This window comes from Tinamus guttatus, unplaced genomic scaffold (genome assembly GCF_059628265.1).
Source record: "Tinamus guttatus ecotype Peru unplaced genomic scaffold, ASM5962826v1 Tinamus_guttatus_pri_ptg000217l, whole genome shotgun sequence".
NCBI classification, from domain to species: Eukaryota; Metazoa; Chordata; class Aves; order Tinamiformes; family Tinamidae; genus Tinamus; species Tinamus guttatus.
Genome location: NW_028288751.1, coordinates 117201 through 142194, shown reverse-complemented (window position 1 = coordinate 142194; position 24994 = coordinate 117201). Strand labels below are relative to the sequence as shown.

The 24994-nt window shown below is 42.6% G+C and overlaps 1 protein-coding gene across 1 annotated transcript; it reads right to left on the bottom strand.

Moving 5' to 3' along the window:
• Positions 1-208: 208 nt before the first annotated feature.
• On the bottom strand, positions 209-24712 carry ADGRG4 (adhesion G protein-coupled receptor G4; the record flags this gene model as incomplete). The annotated part of the gene is given in 22 exon segments (XM_088524938.1): positions 209-367; positions 461-622; positions 1199-1300; positions 1887-2176; positions 3113-3206; positions 3832-4100; positions 4494-4615; positions 6452-6555; positions 7126-7171; positions 8853-8975; positions 9812-9961; positions 10058-10223; positions 11474-11687; positions 12753-12871; positions 13171-13303; positions 14222-14370; positions 15535-15549; positions 16133-16160; positions 18217-18310; positions 18633-18727; positions 19155-19238; positions 24088-24712. Coding segments are annotated over 22 exon segments (3312 nt in total), but the record flags the coding sequence as incomplete, so codon positions are not given.
• Positions 24713-24994: the final 282 nt, after the last annotated feature.

Sequence of the window (24994 nt, the reverse complement as noted above, 5' to 3'; positions counted from 1 at the left end):
GCCAGGCAGTCCTGTTCTGTCCTGTTCCGTCCTGTTCCGTCCTGCTCCGTCCCACAGGGCTGCAGATTGGTGGAATGGACTTTACCTAGTGCTGTATTCACAGCAAAGCATGGCCAAAGGACAAAAAATCTCTGCAGAGTGATAACTGTACATTAAAAGTAATTATTTAGATGAATGTTTATTTCTACATGCCACAAAAGAGACCACCATTAGATAATCAAAGGAAAACAAATTTGCTATCAATGGAAGAATCTTGCTTTCTGTGGATAGTGCAGCTCTGTATCCATGGGTAGTATTCTTCGTGAACGAGGATGTTTGGCCCCATCATCTGTTGAAGTTACAGGATTTGGGTTGTAATGAACACGGGCTAAGGAAAACAATTAGGGAAAGTTTGGAATTTGATCATCACCATATGGAACCACTGCGTTTTACTCGATCCGGCGCATACCAGTTTTCTTACCAATTCTAAAATTGCTATCCAGAGAAGTCCCGGGGAGGAAATCCGAACCATTGGAAGTTGAACTTGTTCCATTAGAATTTATATACTTCAAAGGTTGTGATGGTGACCTGCCATCTAAATGCCTTGGTGTAGATCTAACTGTTGTACCCGATGCACTGCAGTCTGAAATCAGAGAGCAGGAGGGCTAGAAGCAGAACTGTGTGCAGGAAATTCTTCCTGGTGCATCAGGAAAAATACAAACAAACAAAAAAACCACATCTCCATCTAGCGAGGACCAGGAAGGAGAAAGTTTTGTGCTTGCTTCTTGTGCCATCATTGCAGCTGCCCTGAAGCAGTGGGGCTCTGCACAGCACACCACCCACGGGGACCTCAGCACAATTTCTGCTGTTAATTTTTACACAAACTCCATCCCCCTTGTACTGGTGGACAGAATTACCAGCAATTCAGTCCTCCCTTTCTCCTTAGGCACCAAGTCCAGCAATATTACTTTCTGCAACGCCACACCAGAGACAGGAGGTACAAAAGGGAGAGAAACCTGCGGCATTCCCTTGTGGCACCACATGGCATAGGGCTGGCAGATGCCCACGGAACAGCACCCCTTGGAACGCTCTTGCTGAATTCTCCCAGTGCAAATGGAAAACTGTGTGTTTCTCAGCAGCGCACCGTGGATTGAGGACTCATGGGAAGAGGATTGGTAGGTGCAATGCACACGAGTGAGGCTGAACCTGCAGTGCTTACCAGAATAATGACTCAGCCGGAACCTCCCGCAGCAGAAGTGGAACCGGCACTGCTTCACCACGTCTTCCTTCATGAGGCAGTGAAACACAAAGATAAAGACCCCTAAAGAAATAACAGCAGAAATTCAAACGTTGTGAGACTGATTCTCCAAACTGCTGCCCCTTCTCTAAACTCCTTGTAGGCTGCTCTGTCCTCGGTATGTTGTGTAGGGGCAGAGAGGGGCTCAAAAGCCAATATCATATTGGCCCAGAATTGCACTGAGGGTCCTTTGTGCATGTAAAAATGCAATCAAAAGATCTTTTTCTTTCTTTCTTTTTTTTTTTTTTTTCCCAGATGTAGTTTAAGAATAATTGCAAGTAACTGCAGATTCTCAACAATCATTTTTATACTTGAGTGAAAAGGATCGTCCCAACTCCCAGTTCTGGAAAGATGCTTTTACTAGGACCCATGTTTCAAAGGCATTAATTCATGTCTTAAATGGTAAACTCCATCACAGCAATGCTAACTCACACCACTATCATCCCACTTCAATTGAACTTTCCCATTAAAATAGCTAAACAATATAATGCAAAAATATACATTTGAGCTCTCCTTTTCCCCAATGCTTGATTACATGGCATTACAAATGTACTTCTAGTCCACAGTCCTACATTGTTGCACTTATAGCAGTATTCTATCTAGAAAATACCTTGCAAGGTGTTAAAAATACTGAAGAGGTACAAGAAAAATATCCTCACGGCTCCCCAGGCAAAAAACACAAAGCCCCAAGTTAATCCCAGAAGGAACATCAAGCTGAAAGCACTTTTGAGGTCGTGGAGAAAACTCCGTTTCCAGGATCTGGATCTCTTTTGTGCTTTAGATTTCATGGAGTTGATTTGGAGAAGAACGGTGATGAACATGACTGTATTCATCAAGAACATTAAGAGGAAATAGGCCACAACAGAGATGTAAAACACTATATTGTCTTGAATCCAACAACTGCAAGAAAGGGAAGTTCACATTTAATAAGGAACTCTGTGAGCATTGACACTAATCAAGCCCCGTTATTGAAATAACTCTTGTACATGGTCCAGTGATACCCAGGAAGGGCCATTCCCCTTAGGCCTTTTACTTCCCCCCAACAAGGACATTCAGAGTCTCTCCACTTGGCTGCCTTTTTCATGTATGTTATAGAAATGCAGTATCTCAAGAGTTAAATACTCTTGCTGAATTCAGATGAAAATGGTCATTGTTTCAGAAATTAATAACACACACAGCCTTAGGAAAACCAAGTTAAATATGACCTAATCAAGAGCCTAACTCATAATAGACCACAAACACAGACACTGGTTAATTTTTACTCAGTAATTAGTGAGTTTTACTGCCTTTTTGCTAGAGAGAGATAACAATTTTCCCTCTGAGGTGTCATGGCTCTGTGTTGCCCATCAGATGGTACAGAATTCTGTGCTAAAGAGCAGGAGAAAAAAAAAGTAAGTGAAAATATTCTGAGAAATAAAGTGCTTTAAAGAAAGAATGAAAGAACTCAGTGTTTTCCCACTGGAAAAGAGAGGAGGTTAAGGTGATTAAAATGAAGAATTTAAAATGATTAGAGGCTTCTAAATGACTAAAGAGACAAAGTAGTATGAACTGAGGTTAAAAAAAGCGCAAATGTGCAAAATAGTAGAACAGTTATTCTGCCTTCAAGTTCTACTGGAAGTCTAGAACATGCAGGTGTTTTTACAAATGTTGCATCATACTGAGTTAATGTCATGTAAAGCAAGAGGGATTTTCCAGAAAGGAAAATGAAAGCACTGAAAGGAGAGGGTTAAGATGGGGGGGGGGGGGGAAGAGAAAAGCAAGAAAGAAGTAATTAACTTTCATTATTTCTTCTATCTTTAAGATACTATGGTGACCATATTAAAATATTATACTTACAAAGAGCTGAATGGTTTGTTCTTAGAAAGTGCTCCATTGCCATAGAAGTCTTTATTTATAATGAGTACAACAGCAACTACGATAGCTGGTATTCCTAACATGGAAGGGAAAAGAGAGATATTTAGATTAAAAAGATAAAATGGAGAATATGAAATGCTGTCAGATCTCAGATAAACAATTACAGCAGTCATGTACACCTGGGGATCAAACTCTGCCCCTAAAGCTTCTTCTGAAATCAGTGTAATGAAATGTGTGGCATAGCAGGATTAATTTCCTTATTTATGTAAATTACAGATGAGTAGGCATAAAAATATCCGTGTTTGCAAAATGTCTGTGCGTATTCAAACATCTCCAGAAGGGCTCCAATCTGGTAAAATAAACCCAACTGATTTTTAGGAAAAGCAGGGTGGCAAAAGATTTGCAGAAAAAGCAGACTGCAGCATTTTCCATTAAGATCTCATACAGACAGACATTTTCCAGCCAGTGTTTGATTAGTCTCCCTCCCACTCGGTGCCTCTTTGCCAAATATCTTTCAGTTCTGGCTTTCCTGCTCAGAATGACTGTCACCAACAGTGCCACTGCAGGTGGCTGCACCTGAAAAGTTATGTGCAACCATAAATGTAAGGTGAAGCACAGGACAGGCAGGGAAAACTTCCTTAAACACATTTTTAGAGAAGATGCTGAGCGCAGAAGTCAAGAAAAAACACTTGCTTCCTTACCCCAGCCAGCAATGCAGAATTTCAGAATGTACTTTGGGACGTAGACATTGAAAACCTTGACAAGAGCCAGGTACATGTGGACGGACTCCAGGCACATCCAGGTGAAGGCGGCCAGGAGGAAGTAGTGGAGGAGCACGGCCACGGCGACGCAGACGCCGCGCTGGGCGAGCGAGGACAGCCAGGGGTTGACCAGGAAGACCAAGTTCACCATCAGCAGCGCAGCACAAAGGTTCAGCAGGATCTTGGAAGGGTTGTCTCTCCGCAGCTTTCTAAAAAAGAAAAACAACAGCTTTGTCATTGAATAAGTTGTACTGGGTACATTCTCTAACCCAAGAAATATCCTCCTACCTACAATCTATATACGGGGAATATTGTAGACTCCTGATGTGATATCCTACCCATATCCACATGCAAGTTAATGAAATATCAGAAATTTAGGAACAAAGAAATAGCTGAACAGTTCTGACCTGTGCATGTCTTAAAGCATGAGGATCTGAATCTCTCATTTCACCATTGGCATAAGTAAAAATAAAGCACCATTTTTATTTTCACATCTCACTACTGCTTCCTATGCATCACAGCACCAAGTATTGCTGAACATTCTCCTAGGTACTGCAAATTCCTTACCGCTAAAACATTAAAAACAACGCAGAAAGACTTACTCGAGGACTAGATAGATCACCAGTGTGATACCCAAAAAAAGAGAAGAAGCACCACATCCTGCATAGCTTATCAGAGTTAATATGTAATCATTTGTGGTATCTATCTCCGTCCGGGACAAGTCCTAGGTTACAAAATAAAAAAAATACAGTTTTAGCCATAACAGACAAAATTGCTTTCCATGTTTTTACATTGGCAGACATCAATTTCTGTTCCGGTTAGGGTTAGTTTTAAAGGATTTTTTTTTTTTAATGTATTAACAGAATGTATTTTTCCCTACAGTCGTACAGAATATCCAAACTAGTTGAAATACACAATATTTAGAATACCCACTACTTAGTTTTGAAGTTAGAACAGCTGCACTTCAGAAATCACAAACTCGGTGCAAATTTCACCAAAATTACCCGGCTGGGAATTTGCTTTGCAGGAGTTTCTTTCAATGGCAGCTGCCAAACTTGAACTGCACAAACTTGAAAAGTGTCTTGGAGTAGGGGAGGATTCTCCAAGGCAGAAACCCAAGTGGCATTTTGCAAAAATCATCAGCTAGGCTGGGCCCTGCCTCTCCACTGTTCTTCCCAGGATTGTTATTGATCCAGTTATTTTTGTTTCCTCACACAGTTTCTCTCCTATTTTGTTAGGCTTTAAACATCAAACTAGAAGCCTTCCTCTTTGGTATACAGTAGACTTTCTGCTGTTTAATACTCAGAAATATGCTTATTACTGCAATGATGGTTAAAAAAAAAAAAAAAAAGAGAGAGAGAGAAACGTGACCTTAGACTCATACCAAATTCTATTACCTTGAACTTAAAATTTAATAAAAAATGTTTTAAAATGGTAACATCTGAATATCTTCCTGCAGAAGTCACATTTTTACGACCAGAGGAGGCTTTTGCACCTCACTTTGAGCAGAGTAATGCTGACCTCTAGGGGAAACTGGGCAAAGGGACTGCCTTATCCCCCAAATTCATTGTATACTCCTGGGATCAGGCAATTTTCAACTATCTGCTCCTCAGTTTACTTTGCAATTACCCCTTACTCCTTGCTTTTGTGGCAACCCATTCCCAAGCAGTTACTTCTGCACTCTCTTTTTTGGCCTAAACTTTTAGAGTCAGATTAAAAATATTAAAATAGTATTAAAATAGTTACTGTTTTTTTTTTTAAACGTCCATGGATGTGGAATATAAACTTCTTAATATAAACTTCTGATGGAATGTTAATAAAACTTTTAGAGAGGGGCAATAGCAGTAGTTGGGACTGGCAGGTAATTAAACGTATCTCAGCAAACAACACATTAGTGTTGATTACGTTATTGCTTCCCTGCGAAGCACGGGGAACAAGCAGGATGAAGTGGAGCTCCGTGTGCGGTCCCCGCGTCATGATCTCCTTGGGATCACGGAGACGTGGTGGGATGGCTCGCACGGCTGGAGCGCTGCCATGGAAGGCCGTGTGCTCTTTGGGAAGGACAGGCTGGGAAGGGGAGGTGGTGGAGCTGCTCTTTATGTGAGAGAGCAGCTGGAATGCATGGAGCTCAACCTGGGAGCGGAGGATGAGCGAGTTGAGAGCTTGTGGGTAAGGGTTGAGGGCAGGCTGCCCAGAGAGGTTGTGGAGTCTCCTCTCTGGAGATCTTCAAACCCGCTTGGACGCAGTCCTGTGCCACGTGCTCTAGGTGACCCTGCGTGTGCAGGGGTTGGACTGGATGATCCCTAGAGGTCCCTTCCAACCTTCAGCATTCCGTGATTCTATTCCATGATTCTAAAATAATTTTGCATTGAAGCCAGTGACATTTAGAGGACTTTATACCTTTAAAATTGTCATAATTTCTTTGTTTGTTGTCACTGTTTTTAGCAAAATTATGGATATCTAACAGCATAGATATGAATCTCCCATCTCTCCCCTAAACTAGTGATGATTTTGTCTAGTGTCAAGGGACTTTTGTGGAGATGATTCATGGAGTACTTACCAGTAGGACTCCAAAATGGGTAAGATGGTTACAAAAACAGATTGTGTAATTCATATCTGTATATTCCATTTCACACCCTGATGTATTCCAACCACCCAGTCCATCTGTGTAATACAGAAAAAGGGATTTTTAAGCAGAGTTAGTCATACTCAGTCATTTATAGTTCTGCAGCATGCAGAAAGTGTGAATACGAGCTCAAGTTAGTACAGATTGCAGGGTCATTTAGCAGCAGACAAGTGAGATTTCACATAGGAACACATATTTCTTGGTTGCCTGAGAACCTCAGAACTTGGATAAAAGCCCTCAGGGAAATAAAGAAATATTTAAAGTAGTTTACATGCCTGCACACAGAAGGCAAGAAGGTGAGCAGAAGTGTGCTTGGCTGGATGTGGAAACGGCACAGAGGACAAGAAATGTTCACAAGGCGTAGGACAGGCATTTCTACTTTTCATCTTGGAAAAGTGACTCTGCCACATGCACGTTGATGCACCATCACACATAACTCCAGACAAGCACTTCCTAGTAATAACGCTGATTGCTGAGTATGGATACCAACCAAAATAAGCAAGGTAGAACAGCATGGTCTGAGTAGGAGAGACTCAAAGGTTGAAACTGTATGTTGAGGAGCCAAAGCCTCTGTGAAGCTGAAGACAGAGCAAGTAAATAACACTTACTGTTCTTCAGCAAGTCCCAAAAGACACAGTGCACTGTTCTATAACCCTGAAAGCAGAGAAAAAGGAGACAGTGACATTTATGCAGCATGGCTCTACATCGTTCGCACTTCAGATCTAATCGGGATCTATAACTAAGGCCATTGGATTTGACTTGCTCTGCATTGCTTGAGAAGAGCCCACGGAGGAGCAGGGGGAGCCTGGCCTCTGCCCTGCTTGCTTGGCGGTGCCCGAGGGGCTGCAGGTCCCTGAAGATGGAGCAGGGCAGCAGCAGTTGGACACTTGGTCTTCGAGGACCTACTGGAATACCAGTGATCTCATCCACAGCTCTGAAAATTTGCAGAGGGTCCCAATTTTTGCCTTCCTAAGGGATATCCTGGGCAGCAGTGTTTTTCTATTTTTACCGGTATTTCTATACTCCACTTATTACCTGTTAATGCAGAAAACCTGACGAACTATCCAGCTTTGATTGATTCCTGTATCTGATCTCACTGGCTTCATGTAGCATCTGAGAAGTCATAGCTAATTACTGTGTAACTCAAAAATTATCACTGGGACTTAGGGTAACAGTCTGAGATTTCACATAATTAAAAAAAAATCTCAACATAACCTTTAATTTGGAATTTCAGTATTTCTGTGAACTGCCATTCTGCAACTAAGAGGGGAAGAAATGGAGGAGAAAATAAAGCTGCCTGTATGTTTCACACAACAGAATAGATTTAGTGGGTATTCATTGCAATGTTTGCTATTGAAGGCATTCTAGTTTATTACTCATATTGCCACAGCAAAGTTTCCCAAGGCACAGATTCATTTTATTTTATTATTTAATGAAGTCTAAGAAGACAGAGTTTACAGGAAAGGACCATAACAGATATGCTGTTAGGATTTGTGATCTGTAGACAGGCAAATATAATTAGGCAGAAAGCCAAAGACACAGGTTATAAAGATATCTCAATTAAATATTTAATTAATATCTTTTAAAAGGTTGAGGAATAAATCTGAGAAGTGCCAGATGGTCTGGTGGAGTAAGAATGACGGAAGCGAGGACTATCTAGACAAAATTTTGGTGGATGTATCATTCGCTAGCATGGAGTGGAAAGAGCATATTGCTATGAAAGCAGAAATGTCAAGCTCTCATCATCTTGAGATCTAATCAAATTCACCTTATTAAATAATTTTGTTCTGCCCTAGATTTACAGTGTTTCTGTGTGGAGACTGTGTCATAAACATTTGCAACACAAAAATGTAAAGGCAGAACCCAGTCAACAAACTGAACCCATTTAAAAATAATCTAAGATAGATTTTAGTCCCGAAACACTGCTTTGAAACATATTAAATACAATTTTGAAAACATTTATGTAATATTTTGATTTTTTTTCTGAAATTTACTCCCATTAGAGCAATTGTAAATCATTGCAGTCAAGCGCCAAGTGCCATTTTCAGCACATAAACTATTCCTAGAAAAAACTGCCCAGATCAAACAAGGAAACAGTGGAAGTGCCCGTTGCTCCTAAGCCTGGCTTCAGAGTGGAGACACAAACTTTACTAACTTGTGGGAATTAAACAATCCACAAAGATCTCTGTGGCCTGCCAATCTTTCGGTTGGTGTATGTTAGAGAGGTCAGTCAGCAAGATGCCTTAAGCTTGTCTGTCCTATTGCCAGTTTATTTTAAGGCCATGTGAAATAGCTTCTATTTCAAAAAGTCCCTGATTAAATTAACATATCCTACCGTATTTTGGCTTATGTGCTCAAGAATAATGTTGACAGGCTCACTGAGGTTCTCAATGGATGCATTTTCAATACTGGCACTCACAACATAAGTGTTCAACTTCTTCATTTTTAAACTATCATCCTGTAATGGAAAAAATACACACATGCAAAAGATTCCAAGACATTTAAGTTACCAGTAATTGAGCTCTTTCTTGTTTCATTTCTAAAATTGTATTTCTCAGAAATGGCAATCAGCTAAACACCATGGGATGCCTTGTGTAATTTAGCTATTTGCTACCTCATTAGAAAGTGTAGTTAGTAAATTCAGGGAGACTCTTCATATTAGCTAAAGCAGAACTCACAGGTGTCTCAGCTTGTGGAAGCTGTATAACCATTCCAGCACATCGGATATGCAGCTGTATGTCATTTAGCTCACAAGACAGGAGATGCAATCAAGAACTGTGTGAAAAAAATCATTGCTCAACATACCATATGTTCCTCCTACCATGAAGGAGAAATGCCTCCCTTCGTAAATTACATTGATCCACACAAGAGTAAGAGGCCCTAGCAAATCCTGGAACAGACCTAAATGCTCAGTGTTGCTATTATTTTAATAGAGCAGTTTGTCTTGCAATTTGTTTCATGATATTTAACATGTAATATGCATGTTCCTGAAGCAGGAGCTTACTAACTGGGGAAGATTAGTGTGTGCTATTTTCCTACAGAAAAGTAGTGGTGAAGCACCATCAACTACAGAAAATGAGAACAAGTCTTAGGTCTACAGACACACCTCAGAGCATCACTACTACAGAGGTTTTGTTGCTTGAGTACATTTTCCCCACAGATTTCTTAGTCCTCTATCAGTGTGATATTGAACATGTCCAGAACAGACTATGCTATTGGGGTCTTCCTTTGTACACATTAAGAATAACTGAACCAATCACTGTTATCTTAGCATTTGATAAGAAGCATAGTTACCGTAAAGGGTGAAGTTGTGCCAAAAAAATTAAACTGGATCTTTGAATTCTTTTCTGGATCAGAGTACTCCATCCCTAAGTATTTCTTCAGTGATTTTGGCAAAAACACAGAGGCCAAGGCTGTTGTGAAAGGGCGTTCTTGAATATTGATCTTGAGGAAAGAGACGACAGGCTCAGGTTAAGTGTTTCTCAGATTAACTACACGGCTGCAGCAGACACCATCTGTCTTGCTGCACTTTGCTCTCACCTTGAGGTTCAGGCCCCTTTCATATGAAGTAACGCCGAAGGCCAGTCCTTCAAACACGCTGGGATCCGGACGCACCACCACCAGAGCCAGGGAACTGGTGACGACCGACGCGTTTCTTTCTGTGTAAGACATCTTATAGCCTATCTGCTCAGTTGTCTTCAGGAAACTTCACCAAGAGTAACAGCAAGGAAAAAAAAAGTGTGTACATATATATACAAATATATGTATATAAAAATCTCTTGAAATGTTCTCCTAGCTTCATAATGTACAATCAGTAGAAATTTTCTGGCCTAATATAGGATCACAAAGAAAATCCACTAAACCAGAATGGGCCCAGTCTGGGCTAGATAGCTTTCTGTTTGGCATAGGGTTAGGTGATAACAAGTGATTCAGTTAGTACATCTCAATAAGTTAAAACTTCATCTGGTGGAGAGCCAGTCCTGGTCCTTTGCATGTCAAAGTCAGACAGACTGAATCATGTGAGGCACTTGAGGGGCAACATGAGGTGGTTCTTGGAAGGCTTGAGTCAATATTCACATATCAACACCAGCTTCCTTCTGAAAAGCAGTAAGTTGCAGAACATACTGATTTGATTACTTGGAATCATCTGATCAGGAGGGCATTCTATAAAGATTGCTCAGGGCTTTGCCCCATCAATCTCTGACTATGTCCAAGGACAGATTTCACAGCCTTTCTGGGCACTTCTCTCAGTATTTTTTTCCTGAGTAGAGGCTGGAACTCAAAAGCAGCAGCAAATTAATCCTTATGGTATTAAGAGTAAGAGACAGATTCACTTCGTTTGGCAGCCCTCAAGTCTATTCAGTGCTATGCAAGAAGGGAAAATACTCTGTGGAAAGAAAATGTGCAAGAGACAGCTGGTCCTGACAGTCTAAAGGAGATCCTTCCAGTCCTTCCTTGTCTAGTGTTAGCCCACGGTGGTGGGTTCACCCCTGTGTTGTCAGATCCAGATGGCCAGGGACCCCCCAGGATCCTTCCAGCCACAGTTGCCCCAGAGCTGTGAAGTCTCACGTTCAACTTTCCCAAATCATTTGGGAATCTAAAGTTTGAGGCCTGAGAGAAGAAGGGTTATAGATGCTGACAGGCCACCGTGCTCATGCTAACGGTGTCTGGCACCATCATGGCACTTGCTCATCTTGTTGCCCTTTTTTTTTTTTTTTAAAAAAAAAAAAAAAAAGAAAAGAAAGTCTGGTTTGTGAAAAAATTAAAATTCTCACGATTGACTCTTCTGTTCAGAAAAAATTGAAAGTAGTTTTACTGCAACTTGTAGGTAACAACTGCACCTCCATTAAGGATCAGGAATCAAGAGCCTGTATTTGCACTGGAATATCATCCATAAAAAAACCTTTAATTACTCCATGGTGCCATTTTAGATGAGGAAGCCACTTCTGTACTTACCTATTAGTCATTTTTCTAAAGCTCTGATTATCATCTGTTTCTTGCAGCAAAATATAGTTGAGTACACTCAACATATCCTCTGCAAGTGTCACACTTATATCTGCAACACTTGCTATCTCAGAAATTTTATTTTCAATTATTTTGATTTCTTCTATATCTAGCTTTGCATTTGGCAAAAGATATAAAATATGCCGTACAACATCTTCTGCATTCTCTGAAAAAAGCAAAAAAGCAAAAAAATAACAAAAGAACATGATTTATGTGACATAGCTACACATGTCTAGCTATACAGCTACAGCGCTCTGTTAGAGCGATGAGATGGAGTTTGCTTCTCTTTCTACAAGGTCATAATAGTTTTTATCTATTACAAAAGTATTACTAAAGGGGAAAAAAGAAAAAAAAACAGTAAGCAAACCCTCAACAAGTCAATGACAATTGCAAAAAAAAATCAAAGCAAAATTTGGATATCTCCATTTGTGTTTTAAAGGACAAAAATAACAGTTTCAACAAGACTGTTAACACCTACCTTTGTGTTATAAAGATGATATGTGAATCCTTACTCGGTTTTAACTTTGATCATTTTCAGAGGCACTTGTATGAACACTTCAGTGTTCAAAATTACACAAGCCCCTTTCCCCCACCCCTTCCCCAAAATGTTGTTTAACTGGTATATGAGCAAAAGCAATTTATGAATATTATATTGAAAGTTTGGTACTTGCCATTCACCATCTCAAGATCCTTCTATAAGTTTTTCACACACCAGAGTTTTACACATTGGGAGTCAAAGAAACTGTATGTAAATGCAGATATCATTTAATCATTTATAATTAATGCCATTGCATTGCTTGGTAGATCAAGAGCAATATGGATTTCATTTACCATTCAAACAACTAGCATAGTTTTTAAAAAAGATATACCCAGGTATTAACTGACATCTTACAAGTTGCATGCATCAGAGCATGAACTAAATTACATATACTAATTTGTGCTTCATTGTACAAGATCTACAGACCAAGAATTATTTTGATTTGGTAACAGACAAACCACAGGCAAAAAAAAGTCACATTATTCATCAGTTATTCATTTAGTTCTAAATCTGAGTGTAGGATTTAAAACACTAAGTTTTTAAAATGTTAGAGAATTCTGAATTGTAAAATTCACTTATACTGAAAACATTTCAGATGACCAAATGAGTAGGACACAGATGCCCATTATCTGAGCATAACTAATTTTACTTTGATTCACATTCACGGTATTGCTGAAGTTTCTGGTGCCTTACCATCTGTTATAATGACATCCTGAAGATCTAAAATATTATTTGGAAGTTCTTCCAGTAATTCACATTCAGACAGGTTTGGCTTTTTCCAAAAAGTTTGTTCAAGCTCTATATCAATTGCACTGAAAAAGTGAAAGCATAGGTACTTTGTTACATTAACATATTTAAAATATCTTTTAAAAAAATCTATTAATTGTTGTTCTCTGCATTTCCCATGTAAATAACTAAAAATCCAGCTAGTTAGCCCTATTTTGAATATTGACTTGCAAGTCAGATCTGACATAACAGACCCTACAGTGCATTTGCTTCCCCTCCCTTCCTAAATAACTGGGCTTGCTCTGTTGCGGGTGATGGGAATGATGCAATATTCCCTTTCCTGCAGCCCATGCAGGGACCAAAAGGAGATGATCTCTCAACTCACCAGCTCCTTGTAGCAGATTGCAGAGGGTTTTTGCTGCAGCTGACCTCAGCTTGGGTAGCTGGATTTGTCAGTGGCCACGAATAATTCCCCTTGTATGCTGTTTGTGAGAAGCTTTCTGGGCAATCCGTCAGAGCTGAGGGCAAGATACACAAAACAAGCAAAAGTTTTTTAAAGATTTAATAGGCAAAAATGGAGACTTTCCTGAAATCAGGGAGCCAGCTCTGTTCTGAATATCCCTTCCAGCTGAGACTGAGCTGTAATCTGTACCTCTTCTGCAGGCTAGATAGGAATATCTCACAAGTTCACTTGCTGGAAGAAAATATTTTGCTTAGCTTCTTTGCCTGCTATTCTAAGACCCGTTTGATGAGGCCAGCTTTCAGGAAAAATGCTGTTTTGCAGCAACACAAACTGTACTTAATGAGTGCGGATCTGGTTAGCTTCTCTAATCTATCTGAACATCCTCTCAGACTGCCCTTCATTATCCAGCCAAGGTCTTTTCCCCCAGGCTTGGAGTTTTGTTCTCTGGAGCTGATCTTCTCCAAATCTTTGGCATCAGGAGTGCTTCTGAATTTCAGGTCTGTCCTCTCTTACCTCTGGCTTTTACTTTTGTATTTTAAGGAGTGATAAGGCAGGTATCCAAACCAATGAGGAGATCATTTAGAATCTGAGGCTTGATTGGGTTAAGCAAATGCCTGCCCCAGGTTTGGCGTGTTTGTGCCACGGGAGCGCTTGGTGGCCCACGGCTCTCTCAAAGCCAAACATCTGGGGAAGGGGCTCATGGATCAGCCTGACCTTTGAGCATTGCAAAGATGCTCACGCCTATCTGTGCTGGATCCAAGTTTAAGCCACTGCCATTTGTGTGGAACTCAAGTTCTGGACCTTCATGGTGTTGCATGACATTTCATAGCTTGTGCACCAGGTAAGGTCAGCCTAGACACTTGTAGGGGAGTTTTCTAGCCCTTATCTCTCCTCAAAGTTTGAATTTGATAAAATAATAGCAGCCAGGGTTACAAAGCAGGTAATTTCCAAAGATATTTTAAGCAAGTATTACCTATTGGCCTGACAGCCACATTTTCAGGTTTCACATATAATGTTAACAGTCCTTCTTCATAAGTGTCATTCAACAGCTGTTTTATCTTCAGACTCTGCTGTTCTTGTGTTTCAAGTGATGTGGCCTTTATAATGGCCTTACAGACATAGCTAGAAGTATAATACACACAAACAAAATCACAGCGTAAGGAACATTTTGAATGACTAAAGGATTAAGGCATAATTTAAGTATGTATTTTTTCATCCTTAGCACGATCCTATGGCAAATGTCACTTCTTACATGCACCAGCACCTTACTACTGGAAATGCTTAATGGGAAAACAGCTATAAAAGTCTATTTGCAGTTTCATGGTAAATGCTTCAAAAGGTTTCCTAACCTTTCTTGGTAGAGGAATACCTTTGTCTCAAATAAGCCTTTTTTCAACCACATTGTGAATTTGTAGTGAACTATTCATAAAATCATGAGGTACTTAGAGTACCTCAGAGAAAAGTGGCAGGCTCCAGGCTCTCAGTTTAATCTCTGTTTTCCAATCTGCCGTTCAGTGTCTCCACTGGCTTCCTGGGTTTTTTTTTTTTTTTTCTCCTCAGAAGAGCTAATCTCCTGGACAGATAGATTTGATTTAAGAAGGTTTGGAAAAGCTGTATCTCTGAGTGGCTGCAGACATGGCAGACAGAACATATAAAAACCCTCTCTGTTGCAGGTAGGTCACCGTAATGGACCTCTAATTTAACTGAGGGTTGACATAGGAAGCTTTCTCGGAACCACTGGAAACACCCCAGTCCTATATCCCTCGTGTTTTCATACAGTTGTTCCCCGCTCAGTATGGCTTTGGGCTGAAGCATTAGCACCCCTTGAAGGCGATGGGCACCCGCGTCCCCTTCCTTCCCTGGCTCAGGATTGCACGGTCAGAGTCCAGGGATTTCCTTGGGAAGCGCGGGGTTTGGCCTGGCAGGCTGCCTGCCCAGCAACGCTCCTGTGCTGGCCCCAGGGAAGGACATCCCTCACTGCCTGCTCCTGCAGCGCGGCACAAGGCCTCCCGGCCGGTCACGGCAGCACTTGGAGGCTCCCAGGAGATGGGGCACGGATGGGAAACCTCAGACATTCAAATACGTTTTGCTGAGTGAGGCCTTAATGTGGGTCTGATTCCACAGGTGCTTTTCTGTTAAAGGTCCCCAAACTACCCTAAAACAGAAACAATCAAGGCTGGCTGTAATCCCTGCTCAGCTGCTTTATGTGCAGGCTGCTAGAGAGAGGGATTTTCTGCTGAATTCAATCTAAACCATGAAAAAACAGTTCATGAACATGGATCCTACCTTTGTGACTGCTGCGTATTCTTCATCGTCGGTTCACATTATAGGACACAAAAAGTTAGAAACTAGTTAGAATCAAACGTCTCAAAGGTAAGTGGCTTTTAAGGAGAGCAACAGTTGGAGCTCAATATGCTATTGAGCAAAACAGTTTATTGCTTTAAATGGTATTAGGACTTGACTACCTAGAGTAACCTTTGTTTTATGGTACTTCCAGAGGCAAATTAAGCCAAGATAAAGCAGTATATTGATACTGAGTCACGCAGACAGCAGGGGAGGGCCAACGTTGCTCAGTGAGTATGTTCACCAGCATGTTCTTCCCAAGGGGACTTCTTGCCAATCGTTCCTGGCACATTGACATTCCTCCATCTCACGTGGAACATTCCAGCCTATTGAGACACAGTGACTCTCCAGCCAGTTACTTGCACGAGGCTGGACTGAAGGTCAAGATTTCACAATGTCTACAGAGCAGAGCAACATTTAGCCCCCCTCGTGGCATGGAGCAGATTAAGGGATGGAAGCACAGCCAGGCACACAGAACGGACCTCCAGTCTCCCACACAGCTGAGTGCTCTGACCACAAAAATACCAGCTACAAGTAGGATTTTGCTGCTCTCTTCCCTCTTTTCTTTACTCAAGTATCTTGAAAATAACCACTTTTCAGTCAGGTAGAATATGGCACATCTAATGAAAAATTTGTTTTGTTTTTCTATCTTAAGGAGAAACCCTCCCACCACCACTTCGGAATATTGTTGTTCAATCTGACGACACCAAGGGCCAGCCGAGGGACTGCTGTGTGGAGGGACACCTCTCCTTGTGTGGGCACGGGCCTTCCAATTTAGGTACCAAACAGAGAAATCAGCAGCTGCAGTTTAGTTTGTGAAGCCCTTGGAGCTGAGGGCCCTCTGCCAGCCCTGCTCTTTGGCATGGCAATAACAGAGCAACGCTGGACAGCGAGGCTGCCCCATTCCCCGGCCTTCTGCCTGTGTCTCCAGGCTGTGGATCTGGAGAACGTGATTACAGACTTCCAGCTCCCCAACAACTCCTCTGCAGGGACACAGAGCCCCTGCTTACAAATGAAAGCCAAAGCCAGGTGCATGATATCCAGAGGACTCTCTCCAGACACTTTGCCTCTATTTATGAGTTAATTTCATATGAGAACCAGCCTTTCTCCACAAATTACCAGAACCGCCAGTCGGTTTGGCTACAAGCTTGGTTTCATTCCTTGATCATAAAATGACTCAAAACTGCACCATCCTGGCGTTCCTGTCCTAGCAGCATGCAACCACTACACCCTCTATTCAAAGATATGAAAAAAAGTTTAAAAAATAAAAAATTATAAATTACATACAAGAGCCCTCTTACGCCTAGTCCTTGGTGCAGAATCAGCCCTGCAAGAAAAACAGAATAGGTCATAGTGGGGCAACAGAGATGTCATCTTGAATTCAGCATATAAATATTTACATAAATCCCCAAAACCAGGTGCTGTAACAGATCCGTGGATCCATGACAGCGAGGTGACAACCCGCATCTTCCTCCCCTTGCCACAGGACCGTGGTATCTCTAACAAAATCCAGCAGAGTCGGGACAGATGCAAAATAGCATATTCCATCTCTAAGTGCACTCCATCTTTCTACAACATCTTACATGAAAGGATCAATCAATCATTCAAAATAAAACTGCATCAGGGTATGAATTGTTTCATGACATTTTATTTCTTCAGGTGAGCTACACTTCCTCACACTTAAAAAAAACCTGTCTCATCTGTTAACTTCTTGGATATATTTCATCATTATAATTTCTATATGGGGGCTGAAGATTCAGTGAATACATTTTTGGCTGATACTTATTCCCCATTCTACTCCTTCTCTTAAAGTCTTCAGAATCTGATTCACTTCATGGAAATAGTACAATATTTTATTGCATTGTTGTCATTGGTAAAGCAATTGGTAACTAGGGAAGTCAGAAGAGAGTAGGAAGTAAAAATAGGCAAAAAGTACAGCTGTCTCTAAAAGACTGTAAGAGTGACATTTTTATCAGTTTAATAATTGCTAAATATCTCTCTCAGATCAGATACCTTGGTAAGTGAGTTTGGCTGAAAGGTTCAATATAAGAGTTTTGTGCAAAACACCATTGCTTTGGGAAAGGAATCTAGGACTATAATATCCATTCCTTAGTTACTGTTATGAGAAGAGCCAGTGTTCACTGACTTAGCTAAACCACAGGGATCACTGATCTCCACTCTGAGTGCACGTGGCCCCTAACTTCCTTTGCATTCCCAAGCAAGGGTTGAAATAGGTGTTGAGCAGTATTAGGGTGAACGCTGCAGGCACCATTGCCCTGCTCTACTCTCCCCCTCCTGCAAGCAGGAGCTGATTAACTTTCTGAATTATCAGGCTGGCACATCAGAACACATTCACCCACGTGATGCTCTTCACACATCCACAGAAGTGGTTTCACCTCCATCAGCCCGAACTTTTCTGCATAAACCAAACTCTAGGGGCAGAGATGAGCTCACAGTCTGGCATCAGGTACTTGCCTTATATCAGTCAGGTTATATGTTTTCCAAGTGAATTGAACCCAAGAGATGCTCCAAATGATCACAGTTGTACAGATCTGGGGGGTTGACTTGCACCATTGCCACTGGACTGGTCATTTGCAAAATGAGGATATAGAACCTGACTGCAACTTCTGTGTTCAGGTAATAGCACAGTAGAGCCAGAGGCTTACCTGACTTTAAAATCTGTCACAACAAATTCATCTCCTGAAAATATGATGCTAAACTGGAAAGAAAATAGTAACAGTTTTATTAACTTGGTGTTAATATGTTAACAAAAGCTGCTTATAAACCTGAAATTCTCAAAACCCAAAATTCTAAAACCCAATGAAAAAGGCTAGAAAGTGTAGACTTCTACGAATATTTCTCCTTCTTCATGAATTAATTTTAGCTTCATGAAGTGTGCTGAATAACATAACTATGAAATGCCATGGTATTATTATATGGTCACCTATTGCTGTGTTGTCCTATAAGCCTGCATTTTAGGCCAGCTGTCCTCATCATCGGATCCTTTTCAGAAATAAATACAGATAAGAAAAGAAACTCACCCAGCTTTTAAGAAGGCTCTTTGCATCATAGTAATCAGGAGCTCTCTCGGTTTCGTAGAAAAGAGTAAAGTTCATGTCGACGCTATAGAAGCTAACTGTAGTAAGAGAACATACAGGAGATGCAGCCCGTGGCTTGCAGAGGAGATTACTTGTGCCCCTTCCCATCTGCTCTCCCCTCAGGCTGGCCACAGTTGTGTTTCCCATTCCCATAGCCACTTGGGGCTCTTTGGACAACCCCACACTTCCAATGGCCCAAGAACATGGTCAAGTCATCGCAGCTTAACATCGCAGTGTATCAGCTAAACTATGGTCATAGCTGTGGGTGCAGTTGGTAGGTGCAAGGTGGCCTCTCCTGTGTGCTAGGGATGCATAGGGACAGCCAGGAGGGCTGCTGGCACACGAGAGCTTGCCAGGCAGTGGTAGCTTAAGCATCGGGTGAGCCTTAAACTTGCCTGGGCATCAACCAGCATCAGCAACGATCATGTCAGTACTTAGAGCAGTCTCCTCCAGAACGGCACTTACGTGGAACGGTGACGTTGGCATTGCTCGTCGGAGATGACGGCAGCAGCGTCAGAGCCGTCGTGGACAAGGCCTCGCTTGAACCCGCTGAAAGGAATATTAAAAGGACTGAAAATCAACAGGGGCAAAATGTGTGAACAAGATATAGTTGACGTGAGCAAGACAGTCCTTCAGCAAAGGTCACTGCAATGAGGAACAGCTCCTGTTCCAAGGACTTCTGCAGAGTGAGGGCAAGTTTGGGAATAGATCTGTGCATGGGGTTTATGGATTTCTCCAGCGGTAACTGGTGCCTAGCAAGGGAAAACTGGGATTTGCAGAATTTGGATCACAGTAAAGATCACAGACAACATTGTCTTTTCATGTTGCTTATTGTAAAGAGCTGTTATCTGCTCCCTTCTTGCTTGTACAATCTGTGCCAGTATTCCAGAAAAAACACTTGTCAGACACGTAATGTTAATGTGTTAACAGGCAGCAAAGGCTGTAAAATGCACATTGATATTCATGGTCTTCGGTTTAACGATAACCTCACATAAGGACGTCCCATTATGTAGGCCCAGCCATCCCTCCTGTCATTTTCCAAGGAAAGAGTTCTGAGAATTAGTTCTTAGCTAATTTTCCTTGAAATGAATCACCTTGTCAAGCCAGATATATTTTTGCATTTCACATGCAATCTGCCACGTCATCAGGCAGCCGGGGACAAAATGGTGATGCCTGTGCCCAAGTACCACAGAAAACTGCAGTGAACCGAATTGCTGTGCAACATCACAGGCCTCGGCCACGGGAGAGGAGCACGATCACAACACTCTGCTCTGGACGTGCAGGCTCCTTATCATGCTGGTAATCTGTGTTTCCTCATTCGCATGAATGGCAGAGACTTGGCAATCTAGCTCTGCCTAAAGAAATAAATTTTACATAGAAAATTGTGTGTGGAAAATGCATTTTTCACATACAAGCCAAATGTCTGTGAATAGGAGTGTGGTCAGAAATAAGTAGGGTATTGCCATACTTCATAAAACCTGTTTTTCTCTACTTTAGTTCAAGGTAATAGGAATCACCCATGCTCAAAACATAATTGGTCATCTCTGACCCATTCAAATCAATGGCAGAACATCTATAGGCAAGGACAGAAACAGGATCTGTTAACAATTTGAAGCAATAGCCTCCTATTTTTATCCTAAATTGCTTCAAATTACTTTGTGAAGCAAAAAGGACACCTGAAGTCAAAAGACCCTTCTGAACAGGCACATTATGACACACAATCTCTCTGCTTCCTGGATGAACAGGCAATTTTACCAACCACGTTAAGTCATGGGCCGTGCACTCAGAGTAACGCTTAGCTGGAGCTATTTCTGAGTTCTTGCTTTGTGAATCAGAAAGCTCTCGAACTCCATTGCCAGGTTGGGTCTCCAAGCTTGGGTGCTGCAGACCAAGCTCAGGCCTTTCAGTCTGCTCCCTAAACCTCCTCGTGCTCCTCTCTCTACTGGGGCCTTTTACTTCGGAGGTAGCCCTGAGCTGTTGCAGGTAAGAGGACTAATTCACCCCGGCTCACTTTTCCACTAAAACGGAGCAGCTCCGGGAACAAGCTGTCACGTTGCCGTTTCCAACCAGCTGCCTGCAGCAGGCCAGAAACCTGACCTGCCACGGTGGTTATTTACTGATTCTTTATTTGGAGCGAGCCGCAGGCTTGAATCATCCAGCTGCAAGGCAGACCCAGACGCGCAGTACACAAGCCTCCCCCGATGACCACTAACACTGTCTGACACACGGATATAACATGCAGAAGCCAGGAAGTCAGAAATGGCCACCAAATTAAAAACAAAGCCTCAAAGATAGAGGACAGCAGTCCCACCAGACAGCACGATAGATGAAGCTATTGGGCTGTGCTTCTTCCTCCAGCACCCGCAAGAGCCAAACCCTTCTTCACAACACGTCTCTCCCCCAGCACCAGGGGAACAGGACATTGCTGCAGCCCAACCTTTAGGGGGGACCCATATGTTTTTCTGCATTACCAGCAGCTGATAATACAAGTACTTCTTGGTTTCAGGCTGATAGAAACTGTGGGAAAAAATGAGTGTTTCATTGTTAAACTTCTTCAAAACCTCATAGGGATAAGCCAAATTCTGCTGTTACATTCAGCTGTGTAATTCCAGAGTAATTCCACAGGTTTCACTAATAATAATCTTATTTCATAAGATCTTAATGGATCTTATGTGGAATTTTACCTTGAGTCTGTAATAGGGACCACAGATAGTGGTAATCATCCCTTTCACAATCTTCAAAATAGCCAATATTTTAAAAGTTCAGTAGTAAAAGTTCACTGTAAGACCCTTCTCTAAACAGGAATGGGTTGATCCAAGAGTCTAGCACTTATTTCACAAGTTGCCAGTGGTTTCTGCAGCTCCCTGCATCCATATGGATTTCCTACACCCATTGAGGGATGCAGGGTCAAACAGGAGATGGGCAGCAGCAGGCAGCCATAGGCCAAACCATTTGTAAATCAAGGGTTTAACCTGCTCTCTTCATTGTCAGTGCTGCAGATTTTCTCCAAACAGGAGTCTGCAGAGCACTGGGTGATTATGGACTCTGGTTGGTCCTTGTTAACAGTGCAGTGTTTCAAAAAGTACTGCCTTGGGGGTGATGCATGATATCACCCAGTGTGAATCAGGAAAATCTGCTAGAAAAAATATTACGGAAATGGACAACAAAAACTAACCCTATTCTAATTAGGAATGTAACTCACAATGCAAGTTTTTATCTCCTGACAAATCAAGCATAATTACAGCTTCTAGTCTCTTGCTTTCTCTTTCTCATTATCACCTGAAGGGGAAAAAAGAAAAAAAATCTGTTTATTCCCACATGTCAAGGATCATTACTAGCAAGCAGGTGTGGGACTAGCCACCTGCATCCTGTAACTTCATTTGCTTTAATTAACATGCATGTATTTCCATTCAAGAAATGTGGGCTAAAGAGTGATGACAGATGAGATCTGAAGCTAGAAAAACACCATACCACTGACATTCTAAAAGGCCCGATCGTGGGGTTTGATATGATAATTTAATACATGGTTTATTTGGCATTCTGCAAGTATGCACGATTTCCAACAAGAACAGGAGAAATGAGACCAACTAATAGCAGAATTGTAATAAATACACTTCATGTCTTTAATAGTCATCTCCAGATATTTTATGTTTCCTCTCCCAGATTGTTCAAAATTAAGAAGAAAATCAGAAATCTGTGTGGGCAAGATGAGAGGAGGAGAAGATGAAACTGTGACTCACTTGGAGGATAAGAACAAACACTTTCACACTTTTAGCAAAAGCCCAGCTAAACTGGAAAGGTAAGAGATCGCCTTCAAGAACTCCAACGAAAAAGCAAAACAGTAATGTTACATGGCCTGTCAAGCACAGCCAATACAATTGCTGTCATAATGACTCATAAAAAGTCAACACACCTTTTTAAAGCCGCTTCCTGCTATATTCCTATGGAAAATCTCCCTCACGGTACGTAAATGAGCCCTGGCTTTTCAAAACCAGCACCCGATTTCCAGAACACACAGCGCTGCACAGCCTCCCTGCACAGTCCCGTGAACTCCCTGCTGTTAGGGGAAACAAGCTCTGCAAACTGAAGCAGTGCCCACATATGTGAACAACATATATAAACTAGAAAAATAATTTAAAAAACCCCACAACAACTTGAAGCCAGTAATAGGGCATAAGTGACAGCTTCAGTTACATCATTAGCATTAGAATAGCACTGCAACACAACATTTCTTTGTGTAGCAATACCCCTGCAGTTATTTTCATGCCCATGCTTCAGACCTTGGCACCCAGTGTCTCAGGGCACATGCACAATGAACGTAACGGCAGGATGCCAGGACAGCCTCCCATTTGAGCACCGCTCACGGGTTTGTGCCACTCGCTCCTATCTGCATTTGCTGGTCTCTGTGTGCAATATCCAGCTCATAAATGTCATTTAATTAAAGTAGGCAGGACATCTCTAGTGGAAGTATCTTGGCAAGACCTTTCCAACACGTGACAGGTTCTCAAACACGATTCAGTTTTATGAGCACACATAACCAGGACTTCGCAACCCTCACCCTGCTCACAATCCTTGGGAAAGTCGGAGTCCACAACCCTTGTCCCAGTGTGCAACAGCCCATCCGGAGTCTGCAGGACCAGGGGCACAGTCTGGCATCATGTGCAGATGCAGCCCCTCACTTCTGAGACAGGCTGCTCCCTCCCCTTGCCAATAACCTTGAGTATTTGGGCCAACATGTTCTGGACTGAACATCCAATTCAGGCTGTATTGGAGAATTGCTAACTAGAACAAGTCACCTCTTCTGAGGATCATTTTAGAGGGGGAAAAATGCTCTGTCCACACTGAAAGTTTCTCTAATGTCCTTTATTTTTTAAACAGATCTGGCCTTTGCAGACCTCTGAAGAGATGCCTTAGAGAAGACAGGGGCGGCAGCACACCATCAGCCTGTGGAGGAACAGCAAAGGCTCATTCCCCATCATTGGGAAGCCCCTAAACACCACAGTGTGACATTAACGCCAAGTAAACGATGATGTTGGTGCCCTGAGCAGAGTGTGAGTGCTGCACAGCGTGCACGGGCTGAGCAGGCAGCGCCGGGCCCTGCCAGCCTCATCCACCAGCCCCGACCCAGCAGGGATTACTCTCATTTAACTAACGACAGCAGTTAAATGCTGTTGGACACCTTGGAAAAGGAGCTTGGCTCCCTCAGCGCCAGGCCACCAGGGCAGGGGGTAGCACAGCCCCAACAGCTGCCTCGAGAAGGCCCAACAGGGCCAGACGCAGCAACGCGGGTGCATGGGGACAGCCCTGAGCCCCGGGGCCATGGGACAGCCCCCGACCGAGCAGCGGAGCATCCCCCGCTTCCAACCCGCACTTCCCGGGGGACGGAGCGGGGACTCACCGCAGCGCAGGCGCCGGTCGGCCACCGGGACGATGCTGCTCAGGTCCCAGTACTCGTCCCGCCAGGCCACGGCGGTGCCCGCGGCGCACGCCAGCAGCTCCTCCCGCGGCACCGCGCGCTCCCACAGCTGGAAGTAGTACAGGCTGCCGATGAAGCTGCTGCTCACCCGCACTATGAGGCCGTCCTGGTTCTTGTGCAGGTGCCCCAGCACCAGGCTCCCGCCGGGCTTCAGGCACCTCGCGTGCTCCAGGGTTTCGTTATGCAGCAGGTTACCGTCACGGTAGACCTGCAGCAGCCGCGTCCGGGCGTCCCACAGGCAGCACACGCTGTACCACGCAAACACCGCCAGGTCGATTTCAATGTCCCTCTTGGTCCCAAAAAGGTACAGTCTCAGCTGCCTGTTTTCTCCAGAGAGTCCCAGCTCTATGTCATTTATGTCAGTGGAGGAGGTGTTTGTGTCGTAGGAAAATGCCGCCCATGAACTTATGTTGGCCGTCCGGTTTAGATCAATGCATACAGTGAACTGACATAGCTCAGGGATGCTGTGGTTGACCAGAGACACATACTTATCAATCCTGCCCAGTAAGTCCAGTTTTTTTCCCTTCAGATCATGTGTTTCTGTAAGGAGAGGAGAGAGGAAAAAAAAAAAAAAAAAAAAAAAAGAAAGGGAGTGAAGAAGGGAAATAAAGTATCATTTTTCAAAGAGAAAGCTGCAATATGACCTCATTCAAGTACTTTAGTTATTCACAGAAATTAGCATGATACCAAGATATAGCTATCATGAGAGCACAGCTTATTTTTCAGATCATTCTTCGCAATAATATCACAAGATGATTATAAAAAAAATCTTCTATTTCTGTCTTCTGTTGCCTTTGGAGTTTTTAGCGCAGAGGCCTCCTACACTCCT